The sequence below is a fragment of the Dipteris shenzhenensis genome, chromosome 19 (assembly GCF_047967505.1).
Source record: "Dipteris shenzhenensis isolate YYH24624 ecotype China chromosome 19, Dip_SZ_1.0, whole genome shotgun sequence".
Taxonomy (NCBI): domain Eukaryota; kingdom Viridiplantae; phylum Streptophyta; class Polypodiopsida; order Gleicheniales; family Dipteridaceae; genus Dipteris; species Dipteris shenzhenensis.
The window spans coordinates 15,537,575-15,550,014 of NC_141614.1; the positions used below are offsets into that span (position 1 = coordinate 15,537,575).

Consider the following 12,440-nt stretch of genomic DNA (forward strand, 5'->3'; position numbering starts at 1 on the left):
TCAGTAATCAACCCGTCATCATAGAAGTGCCTCCATGTATCTCCTCTGCGATGGTGGTGCTGGTAGGTTGTCTCCACAGGAGTAGGGTATCTGCCCACGATCTCAAGCTGCATGACGACACACTTTGCGGAGGGATTAGTACAAAGAAACAACCTCCTAATAAACTACATAAGCAATATAATTTGAGATCGATACTTACAATTTGGGCCTCCCATGATTCAACACCCCCTGCTCCAAAATGCGCGCTTCCATATTCCTCCATCTGGATCCTCCGTGCCTCCACGTGCTGCAGACTAGGGTCCTCCCTCGCTGACTTCATTGCCTTCTTCCACTCACGCTTGTGAGCGGTGTGGGGCGGGCCCCTTGGTGGTTGACCTGCCTCAAGCCTGGCAAGCTCCGCTAGTGCCTGCCTCTTAAGCGAAGATCTTTTATTGCCAAGTATCGTAACAATCTTTGACTTGGCCCATTTATCTGTGAACTGGCGATTGGGGTGGTTAGGATACCTAGAGCGAACAGTAGCGAGGGTCTCATCAGCCAACCTCTTTGGGTGGTCTTTGTAGTGGATAAAGCAATCTCTATAATTGTTAGCAATTACAGAGCGCATGAAGGCCATGATGTGCTTCCCTCGCGCATCCATCAAGATGCTTCCTGTCTGAGTGATGTCATAATAAATCGTACCATCACCCAAAGGCAGGTCTAAATTATCTGAATCATCAATATCCTCCCCACCACCACATGGCCCAAAGCACTATGCCATGCATCCCCCACCGCTCTCCCTGCTACTACGCCTGCTACCTTGTCGTGTGAGCTCGTACGCTGGCCACTCGTAGCTGGAGACTGCACGGGACTACGCTGACCACTCGTAGCTGGAGAACTGAGTCTCGACGGCACAGGAGTACGTCGACGGCTCTGCGAGACAGAAGGACCTCCTGACGGCATGGGGGAAGGGGCATAAGACGGGATGGCAGAAGGGACATAAGACGGCATGGGGGAAGGGGCATAAGACGGTATGGGGGAAGGGGCATAGGAAGGGGCATAAGACGGCTGTGCTGACTCCGCTGGGGTGATCTCAGGTGGTGTGGGGTGGCTTGGAGTCTGTAGTGCCGACTCCTGGGGAGTGTTTAGAGTACCCGTCATATACCCGTATAACTCCGTAGGAGTAGGAGGGTGCCCTAAAAGGTTATATAAGTCCTTCCAAATAGATTCTGGGGGATCAGGTGAGCTGGAAGCGCTTCCTGGCCACATGTTGAACTGGAAAAAAGGAAAAAAATCTATTACTGATGAGCTGAGAAGAAAGGGGAAGGGAAGAGAGGCTTACTGTCAGAGCGCATCTATAGACGCATCTAACAGAGCGTCTAACAGAGCGTCTAACAAAGCATTAAACAGAGCGTCTAACAGAGCGTCTAACAAAGCATTTAACAGAGCGTCTAACAGAGCGTCTAATAGAGCGTCTATCGACACGTCTGTCTATGTCTGCAAACAGGCTAGACGCGCGTTTAGACGCGCTTGTAGATGTGCTTTTAGACGCGCTCTGAGACGCGCCTATAGACGCGCTCCGACAAATGGGATTCCTAAAAAGTAGAAAAGGACATTGTGCCCGACACACAAACGTGACACTGATACCCAGATCATGCGCTTCTTGGATACGAGAAAGTACAAATCTAAAGAGAGCAAACTTCCAAACAAGATCAACTGCAAAAATACTTACTTGGATAGAGGTATGGAAGGTTCTTCTTTCTTTTTCAAAGTTGCTTCTCCTCCTTGTTCGTCCTCCTCTCCTTTAAGCTTAGAAGTAAGTGTGGGTGCCTTCCTCTTAAGTGTAAGCTTGGAAGTAAGTATGGGAGCCTTCCTCTTAAGCATCGAAACTATGGATCTGCTAATAAGGAAGGAAGCAAGCCGCGCGAAGTATAAGTAATGTGAAGAAAAGCAAAGCGAGCGCGTTAAAAAGCAGGTTTAAAAGCCGCGTCTATAATCGCATCTAATAGCGCGTCTATAGGCGCATCGAAATACACAAAGTAGATGCGCTTTTAGATGCGCATTTAGACGCGATTTTAGACGCGCCTTTAGACGTGCCACAGAGTTTAAATTAAACATTTGAAGAAGAGCAAATTTGGTGGGTTGTTTGTTTGTAGGATGTCTTCATCTTCAACAAGTAGCTCCAGTGAGGATGAATCCCTCCGTATCCACCATCGCGAAATGTGGTTGGAGCAAAAAATCAAATGTCTATGTGATCGATGTCGAGGAAACATGTATCGTGCACGCAAGATTACACTCAATCATATCTCAAAGTATGGAGAATGGGATGTGACCGTAAACAGGGTAAGGGTTTGTAAGTTAAGGTTGATTGAGATACCTATGGGTGTTCATATGTTTCAGTTATGATCCCGTTTTAATTTGATACAGGATGCAGTGCCACACCCGCATATGTTACCCTATGCTCGCCGTGAGGAGGCGAAGCGTCGGTGATATGAGGTGGGATCTTCAGGAGGGACCGTTACGGATGCATGGAGTGATGGTGATAGTAGCCCTCCGCCATTACCTCATGAAGCCGTGGAGGAGGAGGTGTTTGATGATATGGTGCGGGATTTATATGTCCATCAAGGGAGGGATAATAGCATGGAGCAGGATGATCTTTTTACTACAGCATCGAGTCCACTGTTTGAGGGGTGAACATTCTCTGTTCTACATGCCTCCCTTGAGTTACTAAACTTGCAAACCATCTATGGATGGAGCAATGCAAGTTTGAATGCATTACTCAAGTAAGCTTTAAAGTCGATTTTGCAAACATGGTGAATTATGCTAGTGGGTCAATTACTCGAATGCTTTTCCTCATTTATGGTCTTCACGTGCAGGCTATTGTGTAAAATGCTTCCAAGGGAGAATAAACTACCGACCTCAAGAGATATGGCAAGGCAACATGTGACCTCTCTTGGAGGATTAGATTACAAGCGCATCCATGCATGTGTCAACGATTGCGTTTTGTTTCGTGGACTACATAAGGATGCAAGAGAGTGTCCTACTTGTGGAGAGGCAAGATATAGAGCAGATCTCAAAACCTTGGACGTGCCTCGTAAGGTATTGCGACATTTTCCCATAATCCCTCGCTTTTAGATGCGCCCGTAATTCCTCTACTAAAGCAACGCCTATAGACGCGCCCGCTATTTTGCGCGTCTACCAAGCGCGTCTATAGTTGCTTTGTGTTGTTGTGTTGGTGGATGCATCTATGTGATGATGTGTTCAAGATAGTTGTTGGTTACAAAGAACTCGGAGAACATTAGCTTGAAAGTGTTGCATGTGCAACGGACTTAAAAGTCTTCTACTTGAAGTCATTTGAGTAAATTGGGATTCCTACATAACAAACATTGGGATCAGCATACATCACTGCATGCATTGTGACAATATACTTTGTAATATGTGGCTTCAACCCACCTTGTACAATATCCATGTGCTCCCATGCAAACAAAAATTTGTATTCTTGTAGTAGCTGGACCAATTCTTGTTAAAATGCTCCCGTAACAAGCACGCTCATTTGATGGGCTATGTGGCTGACGACCACCTTGTAAAATATTTTGACATTTTATACCACAGAAATATATAGGAGCTCGGGTTTTTCCCTTGAACTTCCCAAGGGTTTTTTCATCCGCAGCTAGAGGCTCTAGTTTGAGTGGGGGTGTTGAAGATATATATAGCTCACCCTATTCTCGACTATGGCCTCACCTATATATCTCTATGAAAATATGTAATACATACTTCTTTTGGGAGCAATCTTGTGCGTCACTCTCCTTTTCTCTAACCCTCTCAACAAACAATAGTGTTGCAATACCATTCGATGCCTAGACAAAACCTTGTCTAAGACTTGATGAACCTTGTGTAGACCATGTATCGCGTTGTGTGTCTCAACTCATTGTCTCTCTGCATTTGGAGCTTCCTCCATCCTTAAAAACCCTTCTCCACCCATATTCAGCTAGTGGCACACTCTCCACAGATTTGCAATGCCAAATTTTAGCCATGCAATAGTGGGACACATGCAAGTGGTAGTAAGAAGTACATAGAGTAAATTAATGAAAAGCTGAGTAGAGATCAATTTCTCGCGTTGTTCAATCATGGGAGAGTTCGATTAAGTTTTTGTTGTCGGCCAAATTAGATCTCCAACAATAGTAGGTAGTACTTACTTCATTGAGCACTCACCTACGTGTCTGGGCTAAGGTAGAGTGTAATTTATTTAGAATCATTTGGAATGATTATTGTAATCCAAGTGATGGCCGGTTTTTTTAAATCCCGCACCTTCTAACTTGCACTCATGTAGGGAGATATGGGATCATTTCTGATCTTCCATGCATTCAAAACCCATCAAGACATGGGGAATATCAAATGTTTGTTGTTAGAATTCCTTCCAGTTGGCTTAAAAAACATGAAGCCATACACCACATCAAATGTCTATTGCAGACTTCCTTCCTGCTGGCTCCGATAACGCATCACATGTTTTTTAAAATTTTTGGGACTCAAGACTATTGTTGGCTCGCTATTTAAGCACTTGAAGGATGACGAAGAAGATTGTATACAGGTGACTTTTGATACTAGACGAAGGCAAAAGCTCCTAATTTGAGACATAAAAGTGCGAAGGAGTCGTTGTGGATAGATGGTTGGTGCAACTTAAATTGGGTCAAATATATGCTTGACATGAAAGAAAAGCAAAAGATTTGGGTGGATCACATGTCAACACAATTAAACAGAGAATCCGAGTTTCAGAAAGCTTGCCAAATTTTTCAAAAGGTCAAGATAGCTCACTTGAACCACCATTATTCATCCGTATGCGATCTATGTTTGTGTTCAGCCTCAGCAACATGCATCATTATGATCAAAGAATCTCCTTGGCAAACCGGAACCACTCAAAACACAGGCTAAATGCAGTGGATGTAGATAAATGTTCCATTTCTAGAACAGCTTCAAGAAGGGTCTGTCCCCCATAGTGCTAATTCTTTCTTACATAGCTCAAAAGGAGTTGTTTGAAATGGTACCTTCTTTGTTCATATACCTTCTTAATTAGGCTCCTCGATGCTACAATAGCAGGTCCCTTGCACAACACTACGGACTGGTATGCACAACGGGTCCTCCTCCATGGATACTTATTCCTGGTTGTGGAAATTTGTATCTTTCGACCAAACTTTATGACTCAGGCTTCAAGCGCATTGTGAACATTTACTTTTCCAAGGTGGTTGTATTGCCGAGATGCTCACACAACACTTATGCAAACGACCAAAAATGCTTTGGAGTTCATCATGGACATGACGGAGATGCAATTTTCGAACATAGGATACGGAGTTATAAGGCTTCTCGAAAGGAGGTTTAAGTGATGAGAAGCTAATGTAAGAATTGGAATCCCTACATTCAGCAAGGGTTGAAGTTTCTCAGCGAGCCACCCATTCCATTTACTTGGTATCCTCTTCGATTCATGTAGGTCTATCCTCCCAATCATTTCTAATGGAGAAGGAGTAGTTTGATCAATATTAGTCATATGTCTTTATAGGCCTTCAGGATGACATACAATTTGAATGACAAAAATGATGGAGTGTGGATTCAAAATGAATCATCAAAGGGAGATGTGGAAACTCAAGACTTCACAATGCTTGACATTCTAGCTCCATGAATATGAGGTGACATCTCCTTCTGCCACCATTTGGGCATAGCCGATCTCTTTTATGTAAATGTTTGGGTATATGGATTAGACTTCCTTCCGAGCAGCCGTTACACTTTTTTTTTTGGCAATCATGGGAATTGGAAACATCAAATCTTGTATTGCTAGCATTTAGCCTAGCCTTTCCCTAGTGGTTCCATGTGGGCACTAGTGATCCATCCTTAATAGAATAGATACTCACACAGAGTGCATAGACCAATGAGAAATCCATCTTGCATGCATGCGTGAAAGATACATGCAAATCCAAGACAACACAATGAATTAGATGAGATCTATTGGATCAATCTTTCTACAAGTTGCTCAAAAAGGCCAGTCATCAACATATAAATAGTGAGTGGAGAAAACAGACTCAGTAATAGTGGGTATTCGAAACTTCATACAAACTAAGAACTAATTTAACCTCACAGACAACATATGTGAATCATAGATAGCAATCAAGGCAGCTTCAAACAAATTCAAGAAGTGATTCTTATTTGTAAAGGTCCATGGCAAGGTGAGATATGACTCACAGAAGCTACCCAAGGTCATTGTTGGAGGGTTGCAAGCCATACTGGTAATAACATTGTCATTTGACGGGCAAGATGGGTTTACCTCATGTGAGGTTCATGGAAATAACTATCAAAGAGACCATGAGGGAGATCAATGGATATAAAGCTTGCTCTCACTACAATGTGCTTTGAAGCATCAAACCTATAATTTTATTTTATAGACTCCATCCAAACTTCTATGCTTAAATTGTTTATTAAATTCTTGCAAACTAGGATCCCATGTGGCAATGATATCATCTCTACGACGAGAATCTCTGATCCAGACAGCCCCTTCATAGACAACACAAAGGATCCCTTCTCCTCTAAATATCCATCACAGATAAAAGGACTTTTCAAAATGGAAACTAGAGGGGGAAAGGGTATGAACTCTCAATGAGAATAACGACCTAATAGTCATTGAGTGGTTTACTTCCAAGGTAAGAGCAGTGGTAAGGTTGAGGGACACCTTGTGTGGAGATCATTGTGGAAGGTTCAAAAGTGGGTTGTCTAAAGCACTATGAGGGTGAGAGAGTTAATGATATACTCAAGGTGTTCCTAATTTGATGCTCGGTTCTATCTAGTCGGTTCTAGAAACTCAAAAATATTTGTTCTAACACCCATCTCTTTTACATGAAAGTTATGCCCTTCTCTAGAGTTGTAGAAGCTTGTTGGTTTGCTACGTTTTTCTTTCGATTTCTCCCCTATGCATTAATCCCATGGAATTTCCACAATTGAGCAGGTATTTCAAGTTATACCATCCAAATTAGTATGCTTGATGTGTTATGGGTTAGGGCGGGTCCGAATTAGTGAGGTTTCTACCTATGATGAAGGAGATAAGAAACAATGCGAGGATGTAAGAAAGAGTATTGGTTTTGCATTTTTTGGAAATTCTAGTTGGTGATTGACTTCTTTTTTAAAACTTTGTCTAGACTTTGCAATGGATTCTAGATAGTGACAAAATTCTGGTAGTCCAAAATTAGTACTCAAAGATTAACTTGACAAAACATAAATCATGGGTGTCTTATTGGCTTTATTGAGTAATCTAGATACTGTTTATTGCAAAACATTCGTATCAGGAGGACATGTGACCTCAGGAGGGCTAGATAGGAAAAATGCGACTATCACGTGTGTTCAAGAAAAATAGCATTTTCATATCATGTCTTTAATAAAAATATATTTACGGAAGGGTATTTTAAAATACATTTTGACAAAAAGTTATATACTTATATAGAAAAAGGGTGTCTTTTAACCATACAATATCTAGGGAGAATAAATTTATAAAATATCGCTTCAACGCAGGTGGTACATAGGGTTTACACATAGTGACTTTGTGACAAGTTCCTATTGGTTGAAGACATGAACAAACTAATTAAAAGGTGAATTGACCTTTGTGGTAAATGGAAGATGCTTCTTGGGGTTATTGGATTCCTAATATGTCCTTCACAATGAAGGATTAATGTTTTCATATCGATTCTTTCTTTTAGAAATTTATGCTCATGTACGCACTCTAGAGTTCACTTGAGCTCGCCATATGGTTTGCAATATGTAAATTGAGTTGTAGTTGGGCTAGGGAATGTCCCCTATATTATATTGGCACTCTTGCTAATTCGATCTATTCCCTAATTCAACTCTAAACCTTTTTGGCACTCTTTTTCTGAGCTTGCAAGAGTTTTGAATGGGTTCCAGATTGGATAATGAATGTGAAAGAGGTTTGAACGGGAATCCATAAGGCAATCCATCAGGTAATATGAGAGAGAGAGAGAGAGAGGATAATGAATGTGAAAAAGGTTTGAACGGGAGGCAATACGTCGGGGAGAGAGAGAGAGAGAGAGAAATCTGCCACTTGACATTTCACAATACTAATACGGAGAAAGTTGTACACACGCGTCCATGGACAAATGTAGCTTTTGGCTGCCAACACGAATCGCGATTTATTCCTGGGCGTGCTGATGATCGTTAGCCGTCGCTACCAGTGTATCTGACACATGCACATTCCAGGCGTCCGCATGACTCGTGAGTGTGCAAAGTTCAAACGAAGGTGCTCTGCTGTGCAAACAAAGGTGCTCGATCTGCTGTGCAGCAAGTGGGAGGCGGGAGCAGGAAGATGGCATCATGCCAAAGAACGTAACTGATAAAAAGCGACGATGTTCAAGCAGAATGCTTTACCCTTATTACATCTTGTTCAGGTTTTAAGGGCAGGCTGGACGCCATTGGCCGCCTGCGCACCTGTACACACGCAAGTGCCAGCGCAGTTAGTTTGATCGCTGCAGTGAGAATTTGGCAAGGGAGCGCTGCAACGGTAAAAGAACCTACCCAATGGAAAAGCTTAACCGCAAGTGTGACACGCCTCGAAAAGAACAAGAACTTATTGCTAAAAGGCAACAAAATCAATGTGATGATAAGTCGAAAAGGATGGCCGATAAGTTTAAGAAACTGCTCTTTCAAGGTACTCATAAAGATATACTGCATCCTCTAATCCTTGACATTTGTAAGCAGATTGAAGACTCTTTCAAACACGTGAGGAAGAAGATGCAGGCCCTGGAGCAGAAGATGGAAGGCCACACGTACGAAGAACAAGATCCCAAGCTGGCTCATATGGAGGAGAACCTAGTCAAACAAGAAGAAATCCTTGTAGCCCTGTCACTACTCAAAAATCAGATCTTAAGCTTGTTGTAGACTGTGCTAGCAAAATCCTCTTTAGATGAGAGACAGTAGCACCTCCCTTTTGAATAGGACTTCCCTTTTGTAATCCCCCCAGCATGTTGGGGTTGTTGACTCTGCCTCCGGGCAGCGCTGTAATCTTTCTCTTTTCTTCCAATTTAATATAATCGCAGCTTTTCGAAAAGAAAAAAAAAAGTTTAAGGAACTGTAGATGGCTATACAGTGGCAGGGACTCGTGCAAATCCTCCTCTGCCACACGTGTCATAGAGCCATGTCTTAGGCATGCAGGGACCATCATTTTTACCTCTCTAACCCCTGACTCCTCTGTCCCCTTGTTTATTGTGGTATTTTTGCTAAATCCGGCCTCCTAATAATTGAGAAATCAAACTGAAGGAGCGAACTACGTGAAACATAAAAGCAATGCATTTTATTTAGATGCAACACACACAATACCTGCATGGCACACATCCTAGGGGGCTTGTTGTGATGTTACAAAGCTTCTAAAACACTGTCCTACAAAGGCCAAAACATCCTTAAAACACATGAAGTACAGAAATGAAAAAGCATCACCTAATCGAGCCAAATATATAGATATCGTGGTAGATGCTTGAGTCGATGAGGAGCCATGATAGATGCCAGCTACATCTTCCCACTATAGGGCATAGTCGGGCACATAGATGATCACCCATAGTATGTTGCTACCAAGAGTAGCATACACTGGCTCTCATGCGAGAGATATCAAAGCCGATCACGAACCGTGTACAGAGAAGAAGACTCCTTGATCCACTCACAAAAGTCGACTTTGTAGAAACTTGTAGAAGAATAGCCACTTGGCAATGTACACACTCAGGGGGTTCACCTAAAAAAATTAGTGTACCACGTGCATTCAAAAGGAGAGGTATTTTAATTCAACTTTTGAAAAAAATTCATTATGTTCACAATGACGTGTGCAACTTAGTAACCTCATTGACACACAAATATCGCAATGCCATGTGCAACTTTGAAACCTATTGGATGCAAGTAGACAAGTATTGAGTGGGAAAACTAAATTGAGGCGATGATGAGATTAAAATATTGGTTACTTTCGATCATTTGGCCTGATGCAGAATTGAAGTCTTGAGGTTACAATATTGAACTTAGGGGAATATAACCGGCCCTAGCATTATCACAATTCCGTGTGCAACTTGGTAGCCTCATTGACAAACAAATATCAGAATGCCGTGGAAGTCTTCAGGTTACTTTTGATCACTTGGCCCGATGCTGAATGTAAGTCTTGAGGTTACAATATTGAAAGGAAAATATAACCGGTCCTAGCATTATCACAATTCCGTGTGCAACTTGGTAGCCTCATTGACAAACAAATATCACAATGCCGTGTGCAACAATGCGGATGACGTAAAGAATAATAATAAAGCTCTTGCTCGCTAATAATAAAAGGAGCCCCGCTTCATTCAAACTCCAACACAACACTCTTGAGACTTGAAGACACTCTTCACTGTTCAGCCCACAACTTACATGCAAGCAAGCAAGCTGCTAGTAAGTAGCTACTATTATGGCAGCCGCATTGTCCAACAGACCCAGACCCACTGCACTGCACATCAATAAAAGTAAGTAGTATCGCCTGCCTTGATCCGGTACGCCAACGGACAGCAATGCGGACCTAATATAGGATCTTGCAGTGGCTCCAACTTCTGCAGCCAGTTTGGCTACTGCGGTACCGGCTGTAACTATTGCGGAGCAGGCTGCCAGTCCGGCTATGGGGTTTGCGGCGGGTGCAAATGTTTCCCAGGTGAGCTACACTGAGCTCCTGACTCCTTATATTAACGCGGCACGCCTTCAGGCTCATGCTGCAACTATATTAGATTATTAGTACACAATCTGATGCTAATTTGCCCTGTAATTGCAAATGGACAGCAAGCGCAATGGTACTGACGCGAGGTGGCATCACCAAGCCAATATCTGAGCTCGCCATCGGTGAGGAGGTAAGTATATATATCCAGCCTGCTTCACTAGTCCACACTTCCTACTGTATATTATGGAAATTAACGCCTCACTGCCTGAGTTTTCATCCGAAACTTAAACCGCAGGTGGCAGTTCGCAATGGCAACACAGGATCAGTGGAATATGACGCTGTGCATTGTGTACGCACATGGATACTCGGATCCCTACGCATTGTCGGAGTTTATTGTCCTCACACTTTCCAGTTTGCAAGATGAGAACGTGACCCAAACAATTGAGCTTACTGCTGGGCATTTCACTCTAGTTCAAGGTTTTCTTGCTTTTAGTGCTTACCCATCGTCGATCCTTTCCACAACTGAACAACCCATATATGCTTTCATCACATGTTTATACGTATATGCATGTATGTCACCATTGACAATCTTGTATGCAGGATTTGAAGACAGTACACTTAAGTACAAATTAGCCCAGGATGTGAAGGTTGGAGATCGAATGCTCACTACCCGTGATGACGACCTTCAATTCTCTACTTTTGTTGTCTCTGGTACAAAGTTCAAACCACATATTTCAATCATCAGCTTGACCAATCCAATATTCAATTCGCATGTATATTTATCTCATTTCTCAAGACTGATGCTGCAGGTATCGGGAAGGAGGTGATGAAAGGTCTCTACAAGCCGTTTACGTTGAAAGGAACTATTGTAGTTAACAATGTGCTAGCATCCTGTCATAGTGAATGGTTCCTACGCTCCACCCTCAAGCGCATTTTTGGTGCACACAATCTACCCTCTATTTATCAGGTTGACCACTTTGTTCAAGTTTTAGATTCCAATCATGTTCTCTTTTTGGAGCAAAGCATTCATTTTTAAAACTAACAGCTTTCATTTGTGACTACTCCTTGTTTAATGAACTTTAGATATTTCCATGATCAATAACTAATTTCCTTTAATATATAATTTTACAGGCAATGTTGACACCTATAAGAATGCTCTACAGCGGAATGGACAAGGATGCTTACAAAGGAGTTTATACTCAAATAAATTCCCATTCTAGCATTGCAAAATCTGGAAGTGTCTTCAATGGATATTTGAAGCTCGACGTCCTCATGGGGCCTTTGTCACCCAAATCGTATGACATCTATACCACCTAATTAAGGAAGATGTAAACCGAGGTTTATTATCTTTAGGAATGCATGTATGCAACAAGTCTTCAAGATGCACTAGTATGTCTAGTTATGTAATTAAATAAGGACACTTGTTGCTCCAAGTTTGACCAATATAAAGGTTCCAAGTATGCTTCATCTCTATCTATATTAGAGATTGTATTCAAAGTGTGCAATTATTATTAAATAGAAGACTTTCTTAAGTACTTAATTATAATGGTCTCCAGTATTGTATATCAATGGCATGATTTCTTGGCATCTTGTATTTTAACTAAAGAGACTTATGCTCATACTATTTACTCATTCTAGTAGGATTTATGCCCTAGTTCAAGATTAAGAGATGAAGAGAACCTACGTTATTTTTTCCAAACACACAAAACATGCTTTTAAAGTTTTTAGATTCATGCTCACTAGTATAATTGAAAAGTGTTATTGT

The 12,440-nt window shown here is 42.0% G+C and overlaps 1 protein-coding gene across 1 annotated transcript; it reads left to right on the forward strand.

Annotated features, from left to right (window-relative positions):
• The first annotated feature begins 8,228 nt into the window (after nt 1-8,228).
• Nucleotides 8,229-11,995, forward strand: LOC147890143 (uncharacterized). The gene is given in 10 exon segments (XM_087390216.1): nt 8,229-8,346; nt 8,409-8,521; nt 8,719-8,786; nt 10,581-10,672; nt 10,798-10,865; nt 10,971-11,015; nt 11,017-11,152; nt 11,276-11,386; nt 11,485-11,642; nt 11,807-11,995. Coding segments are annotated over 10 exon segments (1,095 nt in total). The 3' UTR covers nt 11,993-11,995.
• The last annotated feature ends 445 nt before the right edge of the window (nt 11,996-12,440 follow it).